General features: G+C 45.5%; 1 protein-coding gene across 1 annotated transcript in view; it reads right to left on the bottom strand.

Annotated features, from left to right (window-relative positions):
* Positions 1–26,224, bottom strand: part of LOC147030806 (fibrillin-2-like) — a 332,975-nt gene that overhangs the window by 109,003 nt on the left and 197,748 nt on the right. The window contains exons 11-16 of the mRNA XM_085875239.1: positions 25,118–25,267; positions 21,157–21,276; positions 15,333–15,458; positions 12,025–12,147; positions 10,693–10,815; positions 10,357–10,509 (exon numbers count right to left, since the gene is read on the bottom strand). Of these exons, the coding sequence (XP_085731365.1) occupies positions 10,357–10,509; positions 10,693–10,815; positions 12,025–12,147; positions 15,333–15,458; positions 21,157–21,276; positions 25,118–25,267 (795 nt within the window). The remainder of the gene's footprint in view (positions 1–10,356; positions 10,510–10,692; positions 10,816–12,024; positions 12,148–15,332; positions 15,459–21,156; positions 21,277–25,117; positions 25,268–26,224) is intronic.

The following is a 26,224-nucleotide window of genomic DNA, read 5'->3' as shown; positions in this document are numbered from 1 at the left end:
TCTTGCACCTTCTGCTCTTTCCATACTCAGTCCCCTCTTCCTCCACTCCTGTGATGTATCTGCAGGGTGTATGTGGTGTGCCAGCAACCACCTTCTGGTGAAACTACCTAAATCCCGAATCACAGCTCACCTCCACACATTTGTTCCTCTTTTTCTCACCTGTGGAACCAACTTCCACATTGGCATTCATTGGCTTCATTGGCATTCTTCTCTCCAGGGCTTTAAGAGAGCTGTTGAGCACCATCTCATATCATTCCCCGTCTAAAACCAAGATCTTTTGTACCCCCGTTAACACACCCCAAGCCAACCTCTTACCAAGTTTCAAGTTTTTCCTTCTGGAGAATTTGTGCTATATCCATCTTGTGCACTCCCTGTGTCCTCCTCTAACCCCCATTCTTCCCCACATCCCTTATTTCTGAAAGTCTCCCTCTATTTTGTTCCTCATCCCTGCTGTTGGTGTGTTTCTCCCCTCTTTGTTATACTGTTCCCTTTGTTCTATTACGTTTGATCCATTCTTTGTTCGAGCTTCTCCATGAGCCTGGATATTGTATTCTAGCAAATACCACTCGTCATTTTGCTGATGAGAATACTAAAGGGGGGAGGAAGAAAATAAGGGGGAGGAAGAGGGAGAGAGGGGCAGGGTAGAGAGCAGGGATAGTGAAGAAGTGGAGGGGAAAGGAGAGAGGAGGGAGGGAGCGAGAAGGGGTGGAGATCAAGGAGGGGTGAGAGGGTGAGGAGGGGTGGAAGAAGGGAAGACAGTGTGAGGTGAGAGGAAGGGAAGGTAGACGTGTGGTGGAGCATTAATTACGATTCATACCGTTTCATCAAAATGATTCTGCAGAGAATAACAGTAAAGATGGAAACAAAATAATGTCTGATATGCATTTTCTACCAGTCATACTATAAACACCGCCCGGATAAAAACACCGCCCAGATGGACACATCCAGCGCCAAACCCGTCAGATGCATCCGGAGACGATCGACGTCCAGAAATAACCACTATCCGGATATTTCCAGAGACAGAGACAGACAGAGAGGGGAGGGGAGAGTGAAAGAGGTGTGGGAGGAGGGTGATGCACTGCATTGGGAGGGAGTAGAGCAAGGATGGGACAGAGTGAGAGAGAGAGAGAGAGAGAGAGAGAGAGAGAGAGAGAGAGAGAGAGAGAGAGAGAGAGAGAGAGAGAGAGAGAGAGAGAGAGAGAGAGAGAGAGAGAGAGAGAGAGAGAGAAAGGGAGCAAGATCGAGAGAGAGCGAGTTCAAAAGAGAGCGAGATAGCAAGATCGAGAGAGAGTGAGAGAGCAAGCTCGAGAGAGAGTGAGAGAGCAAGCTCGAGAGAGAGTGAGATAGTGAGATCGAGAAAGCGAGATCGAGAGAGAGAGAGAGAGAGAGAGAGAGAGAGAGAGAGAGAGAGAGAGAGAGAGAGACAGAGAGAGAGAGAGCGAGATATAGAGATAGAGAGATAGAGAGAGCGAGATATAGAGATAGAGAGATAGAGAGAGCGAGATAGAGAGAGAGAGAGAGAGAGAGCGAGAGAGAGAGATAGAGAGAGAGAGAGAGAGAGAGAGAGAGAGAGAGAGAGAGAGAGAGAGAGAGAGAGAGAGAGAGAGAGAGAGAGAGAGAGAGAGAGAGAGAGAGAGAGAGAGAGAGAGAGAGAGAGAGAGAGAGAGAGATATCGAGAGAGATCGAGATAGAGGTAGGGGAGTTAGGCCTCGGTCACATTTGCCATGGCGGCCGTGGGTTCTCCAAAATCTGCGGCCACTAGCAATTCTACAGCGGCCGCAGTATTTCCACGGTCACACAATGTAGCAGTCACACATGTTTTTATTTTTCAGGGAGCCGCACGGCGTATTTATAAATCGTGGAGACCAAAAACGTGGGGGTGCCGTATGGTCTTTGATTTGATCTCACACGGTGACAGGGCGTTCCTGCGGCGGCGATATAATTTTCAAGGCAGACGCAAGGAGACCTCAAGGTGCCCGCAAGGCGACCGCAGAGGGGCCTAAGGTGAACGTGTGGCCAGACGGACGGTAACGAGTGGGTATATATGCCAGTCCTTTTTTTACTGAAATAAAAATATACCAGTATATATAACTGAATATACTATAACTATAATATCCCGTGGTCCCCCAGAATCCGAACGTCCAAGCTGTTTGAACAAATTGGAATCCGAACATTTTTTTCAAGAAAGTTTGGCCCTAAAAACCCAATACATTTAAAAAAAAACTGAACAAAACGTAGTGTTCATGTTTGTTCACGTGTCTCCCCCACCTGTTCGAGCCGCATCTTCGCGCTTTGTTCATTCAGTTCGTTGGTGGAAGTATTCAGTCACATTTGCTCTACGGCGAGGATAAGGCGGCCGTACGCCCTCTGAATTGACAGAAACGTGCGGCGGCCACAGAGAAACTGAGGTGGCCTTAAGGTGGCCCTACGCCGTTTGACTATATTTTACAGGCCGTATGGGGCGCGGTGGAATTATAACTGTGGAGTGATAACTTTTTTTCATTTCTACCCTCGCCGAAGCAATTCGACAAGCCAAGCTATGACGTAGATGTGTTCCACGTCAACCGTACGTAGGGCGTACGGTGGGCTTGCGTTTTCCGTGCAGCTGCCGTAAGCTCTTCTTTATGAAAAATGAATTTTCCCAACCCCCAAAAAATTACAGCACCCCCACATTTTCGGTCTCCACAATTAATGAACACGCCGTGCAGCTACCCGAAAAATAAAAACATGTGTGACTGCTACATTGTGTGACCGTGGAAATACTGCGGCCGCTTTATAATTGCGAGTGTCCGTACATTTTGTAGACCCTCCGGGTGCCGAGCCAAATGTGACTTTGGCCTTACCTCATGTTTTCACCTTAATTTTTTTTTTAATCATCTTGTGTTTTAATTATTAACAAAAAAAGCAATTCGATCACGTGGTGTGACGGACTGTCGGGCAAGGATTGAATTTCACAGCAAAACCGGTTGTAATTTTTAATATCCATGATTAGGTCAGCCCGATGCGTTTGATGAAAGTGATTGTGGTTCTGGGGGCATCATGTTCGATGAGTTGCCCTGGGGGCAGCATTCTCGCAGAGTGCGCGAGCGATCGAAACCCAGGCCGGAGCTCGAGCCTGTGTGGGCCTTTGGATGTGGTGATTGTACCAGTTTACATACAATACACCGCCACCGAAGGTCATTTACTCATCCTATTTTATCTTAAACATGGGGAATTTCAGTTTAAAGTGTCTTGAAAGTGGGTTTTGTTTGGGTCCACGAACGGATTAATTCACTTTCCATTATTTCTTATTGGGAAAATATTTTTTGAATCCGAACTTTTTGCAATCCGAACAGCCTCCTGGAACGAATTAAATTCGGATTCTGGGGGCACCACTGTGTATAGGCAAACACCTATACTCCGATCTCTAGCGGTAGCGCACGGTGGATGCACGGTCGACGCAGACTGCCACGGAGGCCGTACGTAGGTGCATGGCGGGCGTAGGGGAACCGTGCGTCGACCTTGCGTTGCCCACAGGTCGTCACACAGACCGCAAGGCCACCGTACGGCGACCGTGTAAATAGTGCAGCCGCCGTAATTTTTCGGGGGTTGGGAAAATTCATTTTTCATTGAGAAGAGCTTACGGCAGCCGCACGGAAAACGCAAGCCCACCGCACGCCCTATGTACAGTCGACGTGGAACACATCTATGTCATAGCTTGGCTTGTCTAATTGCTACGGCGAGCGTGGAAATGAAAAAAAAAGTTATAACTCCGCGATTTCATTCCACGGCGACCCTACGGCCTGTAAAATATAGCCAAACGGCGTCGGGCCACCCTGAGGCCACCTCAGTTTCTCTGCGGCCGCCGCACGTTTCTGTCAATTCAGAGGGTGCACGGCCACCATAGCCTCGCCATAGAGCAAATGTGACTGAGGCCTTAGCAGAGAGAATATGTTATACTTAATGAAGAACACGCACGCACGATATCAGCAATTTTTCAGGAATCGGCAGGTTGGAGTCGGTGTGATTATCAACTACAGCACTGACTGCATCCAACCCAGAATCATAAAGTGGCTTTCACCGAAAAACAATGCTACATTTATATAGACATTTCAGGGAGATGTTCATTAACATTATTCTTCATAAACAGCTGCATGTGACGGGTGGAAAAAAAAATTGGTTCGGTAATTTAGAAAACGCGTTAATATGGCAAACGGCTCGGAAATCGGGTGTCATTTCACAACAACATTCTCAGAATGATGGAGCACGAACCACTCACTCAAGGTGACAGAGCACAGACCACTCGCTCAGGGTGACAGAGCACAAACCACTCGCTCAGGGTGACGGAGCGCAAGCCACTCGCTCAGGGTGACGGAGCACAAACCACTCGCTCAGGGTGACGGAGCACAAACCACTCGCTCAGGGTGACGGAGCACAAACCACTCGCTCAGGGTGACGGAGCACAAACCACTCGCTCAGGGTGACGGAGAACAAACCACTCGCTCAGGTTGGCGGAGCACTAACCACTCACTCAGGTTGACGGAGCACAAACCACTCGCTCAGGGTGACGGTGAACGAACCACTCGCTCAGGTTGACGGAGCATGAACCACTCGCTCAGGGTGACGGAGCACGAACCACTCGCTCAGGGTGACGGAGCACGAACCACTCGCTCAGGGTGACGGAGCACGAACCACTCGCTCAGGGTGACGGAGCACGAACCACTCGCTCAGGGTGACGGTGAACGAACCACTCGCTCAGGGTGACGGAGCACAAACCAATCGCTCAGGGTGACGGAGCACAAACCACTCGCTCAGGGTGACAGAGAACAAACCACTCACTCAGGTTGGCGGAGCACTAACCACTCACTCAGGTTGATGGAGCACAAACCACTCGCTCAGGGTGACTGTGAACGAACCACTCGCTCAGGTTGACGGAGCACGAACCCCTCGCTCAGGGTGACGGTGAACGAACCACTCGCTCAGGGTGACGGTGAACGAACCACTCGCTCAGGGTGATGGAGCACAAAACACTCGCTCAGGGTGATGGAGCACGAACCACTCGCTCAGGGTGATGGAGCACGAACCAATCGCTCAGGGTGATGGAGCACGAACCAATCGCTCAGGGTGATGGAGCACGAACCAATCGCTCAGGGTGATGGAGCACGAACCAATCGCTCAGGGTGATGGAGCACGAACCAATCGCTCAGGGTGATGGAGCACGAACCAATCGCTCAGGGTGATGGAGCACGAACCAATCGCTCAGGGTGATGGAGCACGAACCAATCGCTCAGGGTGATGGAGCACGAACCAATCGCTCAGGGTGATGGAGCACGAACCAATCGCTCAGGGTGATGGAGCACGAACCAATCGCTCAGGGTGATGGAGCACGAACCAATCGCTCAGGGTGATGGAGCACGAACCAATCGCTCAGGGTGATGGAGCACGAACCAATCGCTCAGGGTGATGGAGCACGAACCAATCGCTCAGGGTGATGGAGCACGAACCAATCGCTCAGGGTGATGGAGCACGAACCAATCGCTCAGGGTGATGGAGCACGAACCAATCGCTCAGGGTGATGGAGCACTAACCACTCGCTCAGGGTGATGGAGCACGAACCACTCGCTCAGGATGATGGAGCACGAACCACTCGCTCAGGATGATGGAGCACGAACCACTCGCTCAGGGTGATGGAGCACGAACCACTCGCTCAGGGTGATGGAGCACGAACCACTCGCTCAGGGTGATGGAGCACGAACCACTCGCTCAGGGTGATGGAGCACGAACCACTCGCTCAGGGTGATGGAGCACGAACCACTCGCTCAGGATGACGGAGCACGAACCACTCGCTCAGGATGACTGAGCACGAACCACTCGCTCAGGGTGACGGAGCACGAACCACTCGCTCAGGGTGACTGAGCACGAACCACTCGCTCAGGGTGATGGAGCACGAACCACTCGCTCAGGGTGATGGAGCACGAACCAATCGCTCAGGGTGATGGAGCACGAACCAATCGCTCAGGGTGATGGAGCACGAACCACTCGCTCAGGATGATGGAGCACGAACCACTCGCTCAGGGTGATGGAGCACGAACCACTCGCTCAGGATGACGGAGCACGAACCACTCGCTCAGGATGACTGAGCACGAACCACTCGCTCAGGGTGACGGAGCACGAACCACTCGCTCAGGGTGACGGAGCACGAACCACTCGCTCAGGGTGATGGAGCACGAACCACTCGCTCAGGGTGATGGAGCACGAACCACTCGCTCAGGGTGATGGAGCACGAACCACTCGCTCAGGGTGATGGAGCACGAACCACTCGCTCAGGGTGATGGAGCACGAACCACTCGCTCAGGGTGATGGAGCACGAACCACTCGCTCAGGGTGATGGAGCACGAACCACTCGCTCAGGGTGATGGAGCACGAACCACTCGCTCAGGGTGATGGAGCACGAACCACTCGCTCAGGGTGATGGAGCACGAACCACTCGCTCAGGGTGATGGAGCACGAACCACTCGCTCAGGGTGATGGAGCACGAACCACTCGCTCAGGGTGATGGAGCACGAACCACTCGCTCAGGATGACGGAGCACGAACCACTCGCTCAGGATGACGGAGCACGAACCACTCGCTCAGGGCGACAGACCACAAACCACTCGCTCAGGGTGATGGAGTACGAACAACTCGCTCAGGGTGATGGAGCACGAACCACTCGCACAGGGTAATGGAGTACAAACCACTCGCTCAGGGTGATGGAGCACAAACCACTCGCTCAGGGTGATGGAGCACAAACCACTCGCTCAGGGTGATGGAGTACGAACAACTCGCTCAGGATGATGGAGCACGAACCACTCGCACAGGGTAATGGAGTACAAACCACTCGCTCAGGGTGATGGAGCACAAACCACTCGCTCAGGGTGATGGAGCACAAACCACTCGCTCAGGGTGATGGAGCACGAACAACCCGCTCAGGGTGATGGAGCATGAACCACTCGCTCAGGATGACAGACCACAAACCACTCGCTCAGGGTGATGGAGTACGAACCACTCGCTCTGAATGATGTGGCATGGCAAAAGCATCTGCAGTGAGTGAATAATTCACTCAGAATGACGTAGCGCAGTACCGCTATTGACAACGGATGCTTGGCAAGTGGCTGAAGCTGTTTGCCAGCTCATCTGTGCATGTGTCACATGGTACATCGGTTCAGGGTCCGCACAAACGATATAACTTTTTTTAAGGTCCGTTTTTCACCAGATTTGTTTTGATTCCCCATAGAGCACCTTGCGAAACCTCCGAAAATAAAGACACAGATCTGGCAGATGCTCTGGATAGGCTGTCCCTCTGGGGTACAGGGTGTGAGGTCAAACAGTGAATGCATTGTCATTCAGCTCAATGAAGCTGGTTAATTTTGGCACATGCCTAAAGTTTTTGTTCACTTAATATAATTCTCCAAACAGTGTAAAAATATTGTTACGGTTGTGGAAATTCGCATTAGACCATGAAGAGTTCTCAGGTGAGATATATCGGGAAGTTCATGTGTAGTTAGCCCAAACCCGTTGTATAGAGGGAATATGTGATTCATCTGGGCTGCGACGCTTTGAGTTAGCCGTTTTTCTTTCTCTATTGTTATTTTCGACTATTAAGCCGCCAACAACTCAAACACCACCTCAACAACCAAATCGTCACCATCAACAACGCCCCCGAACAACTCCACCAAACCGCCACTACCTTCACCTCCACAACCCAACCCCGCAAGCATCGCCTCACCCGCCATTCTCTAACGACGCTCAACAACGCCCCCGAACAACTCCACCACCTTCGCCTTTCTCCTTCACAACCAGCAACCGCACCACCTGTGAACACTGAATGTTGGGCTGTCTAGGGCCCGTTCGGCGATTGATGCCAAACGCATCGAGCCGCGAGCGCGAATGGCGGCCTTTCCGAGGGAGAAATTCGGATCCAAAAGGCTTCACGCCCCTTTTTCTCCGTCCAATGGGCAAGCGTCGGGCGGTATGGCCCTGCCTCCAAGCGCGATGAACGTGGATTCTTCACGAGCAGAATTCGGATCAAAAAGGCTTCACGCCCCCTTTTTGCCCGACCAATGGCTGAACAGAGAGTGACGTGGCCCCGCCTCTAATCGCGTTTTGATCCGAATATTTGCATATAGGCTCCTCCTGAGGCCTATAAAGATGCGAGCGCAAGGCGACTCGCGTGCGGAGTTGGAATTCGCACGGTTCGGTAGCAGGCGACTGGTCGAGTTCAAGTTCGAGTCAAGGGAAGACGACGGTCGGCAACCAGGTTGTGGTGTGGGGGTCGCTCGTCTCGTCGCGGGGTCCAAGCCAGCCAGCCATTCCCCTCTCCCTGAGCATCAGCAATTCCCCCTCCCCCCCATCCGCGCTAAGATAGTGCCGGGGGGGGAGCCCGTTCCTCCCCCACCCTAAACGTGGTGCCAACAAAACCGCTCGCACGGAGCACGCCGGAGAGGACTCGCCGACCACGCCATGGGCACAGAGTCGGGCGCAGCTGCGCAAACATTGCGGCTTGCCTGCCGCGGGTAAGACCTTCCCGGTCTCGTGGACCTGGCCGATCCTCCAGGATCCACGTACATTTGGTCTACGGACCTGTCTGCCTCCTTGCCTGTGAGGGTGGCTTTCTTTTCTTTCGGGTTGAGTGCATGCTGTGGCGCCGTGTCCAATAAGTAGAACTGCCTAAGTGTCTGTGCCTGTACATTGCCCCTTTTATTCGGTTGTCGCTCTGCATCGTATTGCATTTGCTTTTGTTGCATTTTGTCTTGACTGTATGGCTGTATATACGTGCTTGTGTGTGTGTGTAAATAAATGTGCATTACCTGTTGAACTGTTTCCCGCTTTGCTTCGTCTCCTTCCTTTTATTGAATCTCCATCTTGCATCACACGTAAGGGATTAATAGTGGGTTTAAAACGCCCAGTAATTAATCGGAACCGTCGAGATCGACGATAACTCCGCTCGGTTATCTCTGCAGCACGGAACGAACCGCTTCAGCGGTTCGTGTCCGAAGTCAACCTGCGGCGAGGTACGATCGCCCGGTCGACCACTCGCGCAGGTACTTAGGAAGGTCGAATTTGGCGAGCAACCCTATCCTCCTATCCTGCGTGGGTGGGCAATTGGCACGATCGTGGTGAGGTTAAACCCCCACCCGTGACTGGCTCCGGGCGGTTGTTCCCGGAGGATCACGACTGAATTGTCCGTTCCGGTGGGCGAGGCGGCCACTTTTGGCTACACGCGGTCGATCGCACGCCGGCGGGCGCGAATTCGCAACAATATGTTTAATGCTTTGGAAATTACACATTTTATTGCGTATGTATGGAGAAGGAGGGAACATACATAGCCTTGCTCGCATAAAGTCAATAAAAGCATATCAGATTTCAACACATATTTACTCCGGGCGATATCCGATCCTCAAAACCGAATTCATATTTTGATATTTTAAAATTCATCCGTAAGAGTACATCATGGAAAATCGTATCACAGAGTGCATGAAAATCCCTCCAAGCTCCTAATTTGAAAACGATAGCACTTTACATAAGTGTTGTAAACAGCGATTCACAGCTTTGATGAAGAGGCATATGATAATACTCGAAGCACCCGCTCCCTACGGGAGCCGTCAAGGGGGTCATGTTATTATGTTTATGCCTATTTTACTCCAAGGGGCCCCAGGATTACACACCCAAAAAATGGTTGCGATTGGTTCAGCTGTTTTTGCGGTACCTGGGAGCAGACAGACAGACAGACGGTGAATTATAGTAAGATGAGATACGGTATACAGTTATTACACAATGACCGTAGAATTTTGCCAGGGTCCAAGCACAGAAGCGGCCTATTCGCTTAGGCCTCAGAGAGATAGTATGGGATTTTGATGTCCACAACTGAAACGCAGATGGAATCACCATCTTTATATTTGTGCTCAAAGAACAGCATGCTCCAAAATGCATCACCATTTTGCTTGCACTTGACCAGAATAGCAGGGTTTAATTCAATTTGACTGTCAGGGATCAAGCTCACCCGAGAAAGCAAAATGGTGACCATCTTACTTTTATTCACAGTCTGTCTGTCTGTCTGTTCCTAGGTACCGCAAAAATAGCTGAACCGATCGCAACCATTTTTTGGGTGTGTAATCCTGGGACCCCTTGGAGTAAAATAGGCATAAATATAATAACATGACCCCTTGACGGCTCCCATAGGGAGCAGGTGCTTCTAGTAGATATAATAACATGACCCCCTTGATGGCTCCCGTAGGGAGTGGGTGCTTCTGGTTCTAGCAACTGAAGTTGTCCTGCAAACCAAATGGAGAGTAAGTTGGAATTAAGGTTAAGTGTTGGTTAAGGCAAGCAGAGGTACCTGAGTTTTTCCCAGGACACGGCCGACAGGGTTCTCCAAAGCTATAATCTGTGTTGGCACAACAACACTCTGACTTTGTCACGGCTCCAGGGAAAGGACGCTGGCACACTCCCTTTTTGATGCCCCCATAGCACGTACTACGCATGTGCGTGTCTGTGGTGGAAAAGTGCATGTGAGCAAAGCATTGTCATTGAACTTGAGCCAGGTAGTTAGGTTGTTCAAACAATACGCATTCAACATTCGACATATTTTAGACAGCCCATGCATGTTTAATTCCATCACGTCTGGCCAAAGTTAAGATATGTGACATCGGCAAAGTGTGAATGCGTGGCACACCCACACACACGCGCCCATCCATGCTGATGACAAGGCCAGGTGAACATTCACACTGGAAGGACCCTTCCGAGTTGACACAGCGGCCATTCATGCAGATCCCAGGTGTGGAACACTCATCTACATCTGTCGGGAAAAAAAAAATCAAAAAAGGCATAGGTACAAAATCAAAGCCACCACGAACAGGTTTTAAAACCAAATCAACATCCTGTTAAAACAGTGGGACTAACAAGAATGGAAAAGTAGCTCAGACAATCGCCGGGATCCAAAAAACCTCTACAAAGCCAGAAAAAATATAGCATTTTGTATTTGAAAGGGCTCAGAAAACTACAAATGATTAAAAATAAAAAGGAACAGGAAAATTCGAGATGTTGTTTTAAGAATTATTGAGTCAATGTGCATTAGAAATGTATAACAATGTGCATGCTTGCATTTCCAGCGTCATCAAAGAGCAATTGGTGTTAAAGCATGGGCACTGCTTAAACAGGTGTAAAGAAAATGTAAATGTTAATTCCATCACCATGATGTAACCTGAATTCAGACAGGTAGCAAATGACGCATGAAAACGAAGCTTACATTGAGTGTGAGATTGCGGGAAAAAGTAGGATTTTTCTCTTTTGTATACAAAGTCGAGACTCATGGAAGAGTTAGAACACTGAACAGAACAGGGCACAGAGGAAAGTGGGGAAAAGCACCAACGAGACAGGGTCGAGGGACCTAACAGAGGGACACTTAGCAGAAGAAAGGGTAAGAGGAAGAATGAGAGCAAGGGGAGGGGGAGGAGGACACAGCGAGTAAACAAACTGGATACAAGCTCAAACACAGCAGGAAGAAGAAGGGAAGAACTGGAGATGAAACAATATAATCTGTAAAGGAAGGGGTGGGCTTGGAGAGTGTTAATGTGGATAGAAAAGATCATGAGTATGAATGGGGGATGATCTGAGGCCATGGTGAACAGCCATTTCAAAGTCCTGGAGGGAAGAATGGGACTGAACAGACAAAGCAAGTTGGATCCACAGGTGAAAGAAAAGAGGAATAGATGAGTGGAAGTGAACAGTCAGCCTGGATCTTTGGAGTTTCACCAGAAGGGGGTTACTAGCAGACCGCATATGCCCTGGTATAACCAAGATGTGTATACTCTACTGTAAGGTACAAATTTTATGCTGCATTTAATCACAAAATGCAACAAAAACTCTTTGCAAATAGACAGAAAAAAATTACAGCGATATGGTTTGTGAGTCTTTAATCGGAAGCTTGGAAGCTCTCTGCTATTTTTGGAGTTTCTAACTGAAGAAAAATATGGCTATTGTAAAGATGTTTATATGGATGCCACACCGATGCAATATCGACCGCTTGGTGCAAGTACAAATCCCGGCTTGCAGATGCATTTGAAGCTGCCGTCTTCATTAATGCACATGCCATTCAAACACATGTTGGTTGTTGCACACTCGTCCTGATCTGTGGAGGAAAACATTGACATTTGATTATGTTTTGGGAAGGCCTCAATAATCTTCTTAAGCAGTCCTTCTACCTTCATCTTACTTTGCATCAACTCTGTTGTTCTATGTAGTTCAACTGCTTACCAAATATGGTTATTTCACAAAAGCATCAAAAAGTAATTAAGGTACAGGTACAGAGCATTTGGTTTATCATGCTTGTATCATATCTCATAGTGCAGGCAGTGCTAATTATATGCCTAACCTCGAGCAGAAATTTTAGTGAGGCACACAATCACCTACTAAAGGAACCATGGAATCCTTAAAAGCTACAACAGCAGGATCGTGAATTCCACACTCGGTGGCATTATGGTCAGAATGTCCGCTCTGAATATGGGAGGTCGGTGATTCAAACCTCGGCCGAATCATACCAAACACTTTTTTAAAATGGCATGTGCTGCTTCCTTGCTCGAAGATAGAGCATGGAAAACAACTGTAGGTTGGCAACCATGACACAAGCTTCATGGTCCTTGTTCATCAGGTGGCGAGGTGAAATTACATTTACTAACCACATAAAAGCATCAAATTTTGCATGGACTTAGGGTTCAACATAACTTCAAAATCGAGGGTGGGTACCATGCTGAACGACTTCCACTTCAGTCTAATTCCAAGATGGCTGCCTTGATCACACCACATCTGATAAAATACCAGACTATTGACGATTGACCCTCTTTGTATGGCTAAGTAGAACATTTTACGGCACAAAATAAAGATTATAGGACATAGGACCATAAAGATTATAATTTTAAACATTTTAATGTTGATAGAAACAAAAATCATGGCCAAATTCAAGATGGCGGCCATGTTTTTCAGGTCAGAATATATATTTCTCACAGTTTGGAGTATTTTGCGTGTTGCTTTTCATGAGGTTGTTTTAGGAGGAAATAATACAGTATTTCTGATTCCTACAAACCTGTATATGAATACCCTAATGTACTTTTAATGCAGTAATGTACTTTTTACACGTATCTGTCTTTTAGAGTTCAGGCAATTTCATACATCTACATTGGCAAAGCGGTGAGCAATCCAGGTTAGATTTGGAACATTTACATGTAATGCAGTCCCTTTTGCATGAACATCTGATTAATTCTCTGCAAGCCTTAGAGACCTCAGGAATTGTCATCCAAACAGGCAACCATATTCAAGACTCCTTAACCCATCCAAAATCTTGTGGGGAAGGAAACACTTGTTGAGTTTCTGTGCTGGTTGTCCAGATTCTTGCCTAGTATATCCCTCGTCGAAGATGTGGAAGCAACGCATTCTGAGTAGGTGGTAAACGATCCATTGAAAGATTTATCTGACATAATAAATCCTGTCTTATTTCATTATAACAGAGGTCAGTGGACTGCTTTTATCATACAGGACAACAAGAAGTCTCTCAAGGAGTTGGAAGTTATTGGAATCAGTGTCAAGTTGCAGAAATTGATGTTCTGCAATATGGACGAAAGTTTCTGTTACATCTTGATATATGTGCCACGCCTGCCTCACTGACTTTTTTCCCCTTTCCCCAGAAGGCAGATGTAGTGTCGCAACCAGATATTGCGTGGAAGACAGGCAGTGCAACTGATTTTTCTGGTCCAAGATTAGCGCTGATAGAGTTTATGCTATAGTATTTGTAATTACTGCCCATACCAAAGACAACCCAGACATCCACGAAAGGCTGTGTCCTTGTAAAACAGTGGAATTGGCCAACAAGACGATAACATCAGTATCTACAGTGTGTACTAAAACACTTTTGCTGCCTTGCTTTAGAGCACCATGAAGTATGTGAAAAACAATCCATGTGTCCACATTTCCCCATTTGTAAGGATGACCGTAGCGACAAAACAGACTGATCCGATGTGATATGGAGAGATGTTCCTTCTGGATGCCTGAACTGTGCAACCTTGCCAGTTAGAAAGCTGAAAACCTCCTTTTTATTCTCTGAATCAAGTAAAAAGCCAAAGCAATTCCCGGGTAGCTTTGCCTGATCTGACACCTTCCTGCGAATACCATTTCCTCAATTTTCTCGAGTAGATTCTTTCAAACTGTCTGAAATATATGTCCCCCAAACTATGTCAATCCTCCTTGTATCTTGTAGATGCTTCTGTAAATGAGGAATAAATACTTTGTCAGCATACTCACTGAAGGTAGAAATTCCATTAGTTGGAAGGCAGTGAACAATAACAGCTCCATCCAGTACCTTACAGTCAAATATTCCTCGTGGGTCCATTTCATCAGATGGCTCAATACATTTCAGTAAGTCTGATTTACTGCCCAGTAGATGAAGCTTTCCAAAATCTGATGGTGAGGGTGGGAATGACTGCATCTCATGGGCAAAAAACTCTTCCAAATCAGATTCCCTGTTTTGCATAGCAATGCAAGGCTGACCAAACAGAGCTACATTGTTTTGTAACACCTTCATTTTCTTCCCTTGCTTTGACACTTCGTTTTTCTGAGGTTTTCTGAACAAAGCTAATGAATTCTTCTTGACAGTATCATGAATAGAATGGGTACAGTTCCTCAAGAACACATTTCACATAGTTCTTGAACTGCTTTCTGCCAGTTTCCTCCAGCACATACAGAGAGGTTATCACCGATTCATCTGCACAGGGGCGGTTGTCCAGTGAAGCAAGTTCTGGGAAATCATCCAAAAAAAAAAATTACATTTTGAGACTGATTTTGGATTGGCTATGCCTGTTATGTCTCTCCAGACTGTGCATTGGTGTCTGATTGTCGGCCATCTTGGATTTCCATGTGTCACGTGACTTCCGTAAGGCGTTGAAGGTGGTATCCACCCTGAAATCAATCTATAGGTTCTATAGAAATATCATGCCAAATTTGGTGCTTTCATCTGCCAAGTAACGGTAATTTCTAAATATGACTCTAAGCCACTTGACTAAATGGCCTCCTCCTGTGTTGAAGCTCCTTGTAAGGGAACTCATATTATATCTTTAAGGCAAACAGGACAGCCTACTTTACATTCCTATTCAGAAGACGGTATGTTGCGCCATTTAACACCCCCCACACCTACCTCCTACCCCACACACTCAAAGTTGGGGTTTTAGCAAATTAAATGAAACTGCCTTTTGGGATCAAACTCATTGAGCATCCGAATAACTACGATATCCATCAATTTACAAAGGCGAGCAGCTGAGAAAGCCTCACCAACACAGTTCTTTCCATCAGACGTGAGTTCAAAACCAGCGTTGCAGATGCATTGGAAACTTCCTTCAGTGTTGGCACAACGCCCCTTACTGCAAAGCTGCCCATTCTGGATGCATTCATCAATGTCTGCAAAGGCAACACCATAAACATGATTTACAATCAAGTTTGGATGAACTTTCGCTTAATCAAAGTCGACTTTACACCTGCCACAAGAATGTCACACGATAAGGGCAGATCATCTATAATAATAAATGTCAGTGTGTGTCAGTCCATCAGTTCCTCAGCCTGTCAGTCCATCAGTATGTCCTCCATAACTCTAAAAACATGAAAACTAGCCGCCCCAAACTTTGTAAGCATACTGTCAGTGAAAAGCTAGACGATATGGCTAGTAAGCATTGGTTGTGGTATTTGTGGATAAGCATTAGTAAATGCCTATAAATGAACGATTAAAATTGACGGTAGCATGTTATAAGTTTGTTGTTGCATGAATCGGTGAATTGTATTATAAACCGCTTGATTTAATGAGCTAATTTTGATTGTGGATGGCAGTATTGTATTGTAACCTGCCTGGTGAGATTTGTGAAAATGCTGGAATGTTGTGAGACGAAACTTTCAGTATAGATGAGAATCATATTTGCTGGAAGGTACGGGATCATTCTTTGTTACGACATAAACCCGCCAGAGGGAAGTGTAGCGAGACGGGTGACGTGTGACGAGACACGCATATCGATCGTCCCTGTGCTCGATTTAACTCTGATGAGTGAATGAGGTGTTGATGTCCAGAGTAGTTGCTAATGCGTGGAGCAGATGATAATCAGGTTGATTAAAAGTCATTAAGATTGTGTGTCAGGAAAGAATTCCTTTGAGCTCTTCAATCATCCTGAATGGGCCAGCGTATGAGAGAGAATGACATGACAGGACTCGATCATTCGACAGCCCCGACGGACAAGGTGAACATGCGTGAGTTGAGCCGGCAGAACAGGGACACTGGACGGAAACAACTCGATGTGGGAATCCGAGTTGAACATTGTATGTAAATGGTGGACTCCCTCATTTGACTTTGTATCTGCTTATCATAAATACAAGTTTCAAAAACATTATGCTGTTGATGTGGTAACTGTAACATCACTCAGAAGTCACAGACCCCAACTGACAAAGATTCATTTGATTGGTAGTTGATCTGTACACTCGTTCATACTTGTGAAGTGCAAACCTTGGATTGTAGTCATGAGAGAACGAGCTAGGTTCGGCACCACGAACAACATACGTACACTAAAGGGAAGGAAACCCTAAGGTGACTACCCAACACATACTAAGGGAATTCCAAGGTAGTGTATGAATGATAATTATTGGGTGTTTGAGTTAATTTAAACACCCCTTTTGAAGATAATTAACAGCCTTATTTAATTATCCTTTGTCAAGACATCATCCTTGGTCAGTATCCGAGTCAGTCCTCTGTCAGCTTGCTGGGTCTTAATTCACCATTTTGCTTGGCTTGCTCAACAATGTCTCGACTTCGAACAGGTCGCAACGGTTTCTCAACAATAAAATGCTCATTCAGTTTATTTTTCACTTTCCTCACTCATATCAAATACCTAAACATCATACATACGAATTGCTGGATACATCGCAATGCTTACAAGTGCCCAGAGACGTCAGTGTTCATGGCTTTATTTCATTTACGCATGCGACAAACTCGAGAATGTCCCAATCTGAGCTGAATTTCAAATTTTAAACTGCAGAATTGACCTCAGCAGCAGGTCCAACTGCTAAAAAAAAGTATTAATTTGTCCATTTCGGACATTGTTTAACATTCCAGGTGTCTCTGGGTGAGGTCTGTTATAACTGATCACTAATTGTTTGCCAAGCCAGCACGGTCATATTAAACACTGTCTGGAGATCACTGGAGAAGTCCGGAGTGCCAATTGGACAAATTAACTTCTTTCTTTTTTTTTTAGCAGTCGAAACTGCTGCTAAGGTCAAGTCCGCAATAAAATTTTGAAATTTGGCTCAGGTTAAGAGACTCTAGAGTCTAGAGCTTATTGAATTTCAGCTGTAATGTTTATAAACATCCAGAGAGTTGTATTCGCACATTATTTGATAATCTGGATGTGTCTGCACAGTGATTATTTCCGGAAGGTGGTTGCTTCCGGACCGTGGTTATTTCCGGTGTGCGGACGGTTATTTCTGGACAGATGTCTCTAGGTGGTGTTTGGCTCCTTGCATTGTTTGTGGTATAACCGGTAGAAAATGTATTTCAGACATTATTTTGTTTCCATCTTCAGTGTTATTCGACGCAGAATCGTTTTGATAAGACAATACGAATCGTAATTGACAGTCCACCACAAGTTTCCCTTTCCCTCCCCTCATGCTTACCTTCTCCCAAACCCCTACCCACCTCCTCACACCCCACCCACCTTCTCCCAAAACGCCTTCCCCCCTCCTTAAAAAGAAAACTCTTTGGACATTTATAAGCATTACAGCTGAAATGCGATAATCTAGAATCTCTTCACCTGAGCCGAATTTCAGAATTTAAACTTGGGAATTGAACTTAGCAGCAGTTCAGACTGCTGAAAAAAGTGTTCATTTGTCCAATTCGCACATTGTTTGATACTCTGGATGTCTCCAGTCGTCTCTGGACGGTGTTTAGTATGACCCAGCCAGCCGTTCCTTATCAACCATTTGATCGGAGTGCTTGCTTGAGTGCTTAATAGTGGTGGGCAGATCGACTCCAAAGTACTCTATTCCAACCATGGAAATTAAATGGAATTGAGAGGTGAACCAGAATCAACGTCAATTCCGAATTATTCCTACTTCATAGAAAGAAGCGGTATTTTCCGAGGAAATTTGTTTCAACCCTGTTGTGCATGTTCTGGTTACCCTTGGCCAGGTAATGTATGAATTGAAAGGCAAAATTCCTCTGGGACATCCCGTATGCAATTTGGGAGCAAAAGCAAGTCACTTGCAAACTAAACACACCCCAAGGGCATGCTCCATTTATAGGAATAGCAAGGCATTTAGAGTTGACTGATAAAGCATGCTGATTGATTTGCTGACAGACAGGAAGGCAATATGTCAAGTGATAAAGTTTTGACAACATGTCGTTCAAAAGGTCCAGAAGTGCAGTTTGGCACTATTTCAGGAAGGTTAAAAAGACAGTCCAAAGTTGCATGCTCACTTTGTTCAATAGACCTTGCTCATTACTGTAATAAGTCTAATATGCTAAAACATTTGAAAACCAAACATCAGAGAGAGTACCGATAAGTGACAGTTGAGAACGCAGACTCAAAGAAACCAAAGTCTGCAACAAGTTCGTTTTGCAATCGACAACTGAAAGCACTTTCGCCCTGATACACTGCCTTCCCTTCCCCTCTTGTTGCCTTCACTTTCCATCCCTTCACACTGCCTTTCATTCCCCTCCCCTCATGCTGCCTTCCCTTCCCCTCACTGCACACTGCCTTCCCTTCACCTCATGCTGCCTTCCCTTACCCCCCCCCTACTCATTTCCTCACACCTCCTCGCTCTCCCCCCTCCTCGCTCCCCCACTCCTCCTCTCTCTCCCACGGTCCTCATTCCCCCACTCCTCCTCTCTCTCTCCATCTCCCATCTTTACTCTCCCTTCTCTCTCTCCCCCTCCTCTCTCTCTATCTATCCCCCTTCCTCACCCCTCTCGCCCCTCTCACACCACCTCACCCCCACTCCCCCTTCATCTCTCTCTCTCTCTCTCTCTCTCTCTCTCTCTCTCTCTCTCTCTCTCTCTCTCTCTCCCCCCCTCTAACTCCCTCCTCCCACTCCACTGCCCTCCCCATTCTCTCTTCTCTCTCCTCTCTCTCTCTCTGAGAGAGGGGGTGGAGAGTAAAAAACAAACCACTGGGAAAAACTCCTTCATGACTTCCTTAAAACAGTAGGTTTCCTTTTTGGAATGATTCTCAATTTTGTTTGATTGCTAGACAAGCAGACAGAGTAAAAAAAATTATCGCACTCCTCTATGCATGTGCGATCGGGATGAAATCAGAGCCAAGGTACTGCAAAACTACAGGTTTGTTTTCTGATTCATGTTCAAAATATAACACTAAATTGAAATTAGGTTGTTCATCAATCATAAATTGACATTTGTAGACAGAACAGAGAGACAGACAGAAGTGAACCAATTACTTCACACTGCTTTTCGCTTCGCATTCACAGGGTAATAAATGCAAGCAGACAGGACACCCAATTTAACGTCGATCCCAGGGACAGTACACACATTGATGAATTGCCCGACATGTGAAAAACCAAGATGAGAGCTTATAGCTGGTTTGGGATTCAAACCTAGGCCAGAGAGCTCAGAGACGAGTGTGTATACTCTTAAGCCATCCTGCCACTCTGACGGCCTTTTGTTTGCCAATTACAAGGAAACCTGTATTCACCAATTGAGACAGACACTTGTGATAAAGAAATTTAAAATTTCATTGTGATTGAAACATTCAATTATACCTCCTTATTGACTGTGAGGTTAACACTAAGCAATACAGACATTTTGTTTTTGGTCATTATGTTGAATGCAAGCTGAGTCACTTGTACATTATAACGGCCACATTAGTATGATACTCAAACCATGTTAGGAGAGATAGCTAGCGATCATGTGCAGGCTTTGCCTGGTGTTGGCTTGATAGTTAGGGTGGTGGGCTTGGGATCCTAGGAACCTGAGTTAAAATCCCACTTGGCTGTTGAATTAATACCAGGTAGGGTTGACTCTGCCTGTCATCCTTCTGAGGTCGGCAAAATGAGTGCCAGCTTGCTGGTATCCTGTGTCGGAGTGGTAACCTGTTCAGGATTGTGCCCAATAGCCAAGGAGACTGCTTCGTCAGCACCAACGCTCTGCACAGAGTATGGTCCCAATGGATGGATGGATGGATGGATAGATAGATGTGAAACCTGTGGCTGGGGTTGCATCATTTTCTGGGGTCACAGCTGTGCTGCTGATGCAGTGCCCTCTATCACTAGTACACTGGAACACATTCTGCCAACCTCGGAAGGATGACAGGCTAAGTCAACCCCACCTGGTGTTAATTCAACAGCTGACAGGGACTCAAACTCAAGACCCTTTGATCTTAAGCCAGCCACCTTAACCGTGAAACCAACACCAGGCTTGTTAGGAGAGATGAGAGCAAAGCAGACATTTTGATATTTATTGTGGCCTAAAATCTAAACAAATAAAAATCATTACAACTTTTGCTTCCTTTCCTTGTCACATTCCCTGTTGCAAATCAGTGAAACGTTATTAAACCGTAGAATTCTGCAATTGCAGGAAGAGAACACTGCGGACATTGGAGGCAGCACGGCAGAAACGTGTTTCACTCTGCGTTTCTCCTTGGCCCAATGAAAACATGAATCAGCGAGACAAACATGACGGATACCCCAAGTGTAGGGGGGAAATGCAGGAACATAAGGAAAGTTGATGTCACTCAGCTGCCAGACAAAAACATCACCCTTCCCATATTCCCAAATGCCTATTCTAAAATTCCTCCAGTGAATATGGAACAGTTTCAAAACTCCTCAATAGGAGGCCTCAATATGCCCAATTAAATGTTCCTCAACTGCAGTTCATTCTGCATGAAGTAATCATTTGGGCTTAGGCAGTCTTTAAATCAGTGCACATGCCAGCCCGGTTCGGGAAATGCAAATGATAGCAATGCTGGACAGGAAGAAGGGGAGAAGTAATTAATCAAGAAGATAAACTATCAGGAAGGAAAGTGTGATGAAAAAAAAGACAAACTTGAATAATCCATTGTTCAATTCTCGGCCTCAAACTGGGGCGCATCTCTTTGCTCCTCGCACTTACCGATACACGCCTGCTTTGTGAGAGTACTTTGAAAGCCAACATGGCAGCGGCACTGGAAGGTGCCAGGAATGTTCACACAATCTCCATGTACACAAGGGCTGCATGTACATTCATCAACATCTGGAACATCGTGGGGAAAGAAAATGGGATAAAGTGCCTTTTGACAATATTCCAGGGAAAATTAAATTTCCTTTATTTTATTGCACTTAAGGGGCCATATACATGTTATATACAGAATAGGAAGGAAGGAGCTAGCACATGTACAAATCATGATCGAGGATGCATTTTTAGAAATCGTTTATTTTAATTAATTTCAAAGCTATTACTGGTTCGATCATTTTCCGTTATTGTCAGGAGAAAACAAAGAGTTGAATGACACACAAGTATGACACTATCTTTGCAACAATGGTCAGGATCGATATGAATGACTATTATTAGGAGAGAATCTTTTTGTGTATAAAAAGCCAAAATTAAGGTGTTCAAAAATCTTAATTGACTGTGCCAACAACGACCCTGTGCATATACATCACCTGGTATTATGAAACATTTTATTAGCCTGTTTTCCATGAGAATACAAAAACATCAACTTTCTGTTGTAGTATTGGCCAATAATGAATACAAGCTGGTCTGGAACAAAAAAAAAATCATCAGCTTATTTACATTCAAACACAAGGTGTGCATGATTTAATGTTACACAATTCTGTATCATAGAATGTGCAATGAACATCATGAATACATCTTATTCCGCATACAGTACAAAGGTGTGGGGTAGCATCATTGGCTGAACCGTGCCACTGATACAATGCCCTCTGTAGGTTATGGAAGGAATTTAAAATTTGTTCAGAGTGCTGGCGATAGCTCGCCGACCCTTCACGAAGGACACGGTGGGATCTTAACCAACTACCAACTTTACCGTTAACCTCCATCCGAGGGATGGCACACACATTGATGAATCACCCTGCTTGTGAAACACATGATGACAGTTTATAGCTGAGCCAAGATTTGAGGCTGGACACCTCAAGGAAATCCTGCCAGCCCGATGAATATATGATAATACATTATATCCTTCAGTAAGAAAGGTAAGCATCTATAAGTAAATCTAAAAGAAGAAAGTTTGAATAGTGAGGTAACATTGCCAGTTTGACTGACTGTCTGGACACAGCTGAGGTTGTGGATCGATTGATGTTGACCCACAGCCATTGTTGTGGACCCACTGCTTGGTGAGGTTCTGGGCTGAAAGGGTTGAAATCTCAATGAAGAATGGAGCCAAGCTGATAATCGGGGAAGTTGGAAAAATTATCAATTGCTTTCGGTTAATAAGGTTGTTACCTCCGGTAAACAACGATTTTGAGGTTTGCAATTGAGAGAGAGTTAATTTAAGAATAGAGTGTTGAAGAATTGGTATCCTTCTCAAAATACTTTCAATGTTCATATGTTTTAAGAATAGCTGTTACTGTTCAATAAATGACGAGATTTTTGAGAAACAGACTTGTGAAAAAAATAATAATAATAAATATATGTATATATATATAATATATATATATATATATATATATATATATATATATATATATATATATATATATATATATATATATATATATGCACGCACGCACACGCCTGGTGTTGGCTTAACGCTAAGGGTGGTGGGCTTGGGATCTTGCTTGGCTGTTGAATTAATACCAGGTGGGGTTGACCCAGCCTGTCATCCTTCCAAAGTTGGCACAAATGAGTACCAGCTTGCTGGAATGATTGAGCCATTTGAGTATCCTGCATCAGAGTGACAACCTGTCCAGGATTGTACCCAATAGCCCAGGAGACTGCTTTGGCAGCACAAATGCTCTGCACAGAGTATGGTCCTGATGGATGAATGGAAATAGAGGGCACAGCAGCATCGGTGGTACCGCAGCATCAGCGGCACAGCAGCATCAGTGGCACAGCTGTTCCCCCAGAATATTATGCAACCAGAAACCACAGGCTGCACATGATAGCGAGCGAGCACAGACAGTATATCTGTTCCTATAAAAAGCAAAAAAACTCTTTTTGTTTGTATGTGTTACAGGCACAACCACATCTTTTAACCCTCTCGAGCCCCAGGGGTGTTTTTTTGTTCATCCAGAACATTTAGTGGGCTCTAGAGGGTTAAGTTACAAACTCCAAACTCAGGGTACAAATACAACTTTGTGTTGGGGTAAAATAGGCTATGTGGCTGAGGTCTCACGCAGGGGTGTGGGGGGTGGGGGATTGGCGTAAATTCTCTATGTAAATGTGCACCGTGTCGCACCACTTGGTGGTGGTGGCAGAGGGTATTATAGTTTCCAAATTTCCTTTGGCTGCAAAGTGTTATTTATTCACGTTTCTCTTCCCATGCAGCACTGGGTAAATCTGCTGGTGGTATATATAATAGGCTAATGCTGTCTCTGTTTTTGTCCCACCCTGAAACACTCCTTGGAGAGAAAAACATAATTAAGTTTAAGTTGTTTCAAATTAATCCAAAACTGAAGGGAAAATTCTTATTTTTTTCAAACAGACAAAAAAAAAAGTAGAAACTGGGCAGTGTTAAGGCAACAAACCGCTGTGTTGGTTGCTCCGGAATTTTTTTTTCATTTGCCGTTCAGAAATATATAACATCCCATTTTTGAGCTCTTTCAACCAGAGCAAGAATAAGAGGCTTCCTTTTTCATATCGTGGGTTTCTGCATGTTTGTTGATCATAAATGCAACGGGACCAGCCACATAAATTCTGTGGCTACTACTACTAGATCCTGTGAACTGAGGCGGGCATCCTGCAATAGGTGACATCTCCTGACTCCTCAAAACCTTTCTACCATGAACAAGGAACAAATCAGGAATGTGATAGAATGCTGTCCACTTGCATGCCTGGATGGGTGCAATGACAACAACACTTAAGGAGCGAGAGAACATGCGAGAGAAAACAGTTCGTTTGATTGGATCCTCATTAGATGAAACGATTGACTGAATGTAGTTGATTGACTTCCATCTATCTACCTTTCCTTTCGTATGCAGCACATGGCTTCTGGTTGCATCATTTGCTGGAGGTGTGGCTCTGCCACTGATGCAGTGCCCCCTGGAGGATAGAGCAGGGATTTGTAATTTGTTGACGGTGCAGACGACAGTTTGCTTACTCTTCACAAAGGACACCGTGGGATCTTCAACGTCCACCAACTAATGCTGGCAGATGGGACGCCCAGTTTAATTAACGTCCATCCGTGGGACAGAATATACATTGATGCTACGCTCTACACGCAAAACAGAAGGATGACAGTTCATAGCTGCGTCAGTATTCAAACCCAGGCTAGATGGCCCAGAGGCGAGTGCACATACCTCTAAGGCTATCCTGCCAGCGTAGACCGACTTGATTCTTCAAGACGAAAATAGAGGAAAGAGTAGGATCTCCTCAAAATTCCACAACTTTTGTATACATAATCAATCGGTGACCCATCAGCTGTTATTTTTTTACCTTGCTTTCAGCCCTGGATTAACCATTAAGCAAAATAAGCACGTGCTTAGGTCCTCAAGGAAAGAGGGGCCCCAGATAGTTTTTTTTCCAGTGCCGGACTTACAATGGACCATGGTGCAAATGTTGCAGCTGAACCAGGGCTCACAAAAAGGGGGCCCCACAATAAAATAAAAAAATGCAAATACAAGAATATATATATTTTTTTTTTTACACTTTTTTATGCAATGTAATACTGATGCCGTAGTGTTTACTGTAAATAAACCTTACTGTAAGTTTTGTTTCATTTCGAAAAATAAAATTTTATTTTACGGTTTAGTATTGTTTTTATTTTGGATTACATGTATATGGGGGTACCATAATGTTTTCAGTGCTTCGGGCCTCTAAAGGTCTTAATTCGGCCCTGCTTGCTTTCCAGATCTGCTCATCTTTTCTCCCAAGAATAATTTCCTTCAGCCCGTTCAGTGATTCCAACCAAACTCACCAATACACACTCCACGTATATCTTGCTGGAAGCCAACATTGCACTCGCAACGGTAGCTCCCTGGTGTGGGTACGCAGCGTCCATTTAGACAAAGGTTTGTGTAGTGTCGGCACATATCTACCGTTTGATTCAGCGTTGATATGTCTGGACCTGGGGTTCAAAGGAGAAAGGAGAGAATTAAAAACATTCCAAGAAAATCTGTGTAAAGTGAAATGACATTTGGCCTAACCTATCAGTGCTACATCCTAACCTGAGCATTTTACGTCATGCTATGACTGCCTCTTCCACCACACGCCCCACCTCCAACTGCACAAATAACCCAAACAACAAACGAACACCTGAGTGGAAGAAGTACTTCAGTCATATTCGTGAGCAAAGTGAGTTAGAACCAGGAACTCCATCTTCAATGTGATACCAATCCATGTCTGCAATAATTTTGCTTAAGTACTTCTTCCACTTGGGCCTTCACAGGCTTTCAAGTGACACGACAGATCAGTCAAACACAACAAGCACTGTGGCTCATCAAAAAAATGAATACAGCATCTCTACTACAAAAGGCAGGCAAATAAGATGTAGCATAATCAGATGTGTGCAGAATGATGAACCATGCAGACACACAACATCAAATTTGCTCAAAATTGAAAATGAAATGATAAATATAAAAATTGAATGGACCCCAAAAAAAACTTGCATATGTTTTTGTTCACATGATTGGCTGATACCATCTTCTGTCGTCCTTCCCCATAATACCGAGTTATCCACGTATTACACAGAGACAGAGATGGTGGAACATGTAATCCTCCCTGCCCGACATGTTTCATACACAGCCTTTCCCTAATCCCATCACAGCATTCTTGTCCAACCTCATTTTGATTATCTCCACACTCCTTTCTCAGTGTCCACACACTTTTTTCCCAAATGTATTTTTCCTAATTTACTTTGGCCATTTGCATGAAGCACCATGAAGAAACCACCAACGTGACCTACTTAAATAAAAGTAGTTTGAAGCTCATATTAAGTCGAACACCTTGACAGTCATAAGGATAATCTCATCAGGAAATGGAGACTTCGTGCTGTGTTACTTCAGAATAATGAGGGATTCCTCAA

Source organism: Eptatretus burgeri, chromosome 3 (assembly GCF_056783735.1).
Source record: "Eptatretus burgeri isolate ZD-2024b chromosome 3, Ebu_testis_v1, whole genome shotgun sequence".
NCBI lineage: Eukaryota > Metazoa > Chordata > Myxini > Myxiniformes > Myxinidae > Eptatretus > Eptatretus burgeri.
Note: the sequence above shows the minus strand (reverse complement) of the source record. Positions and strands in the feature narration are given on the sequence as shown.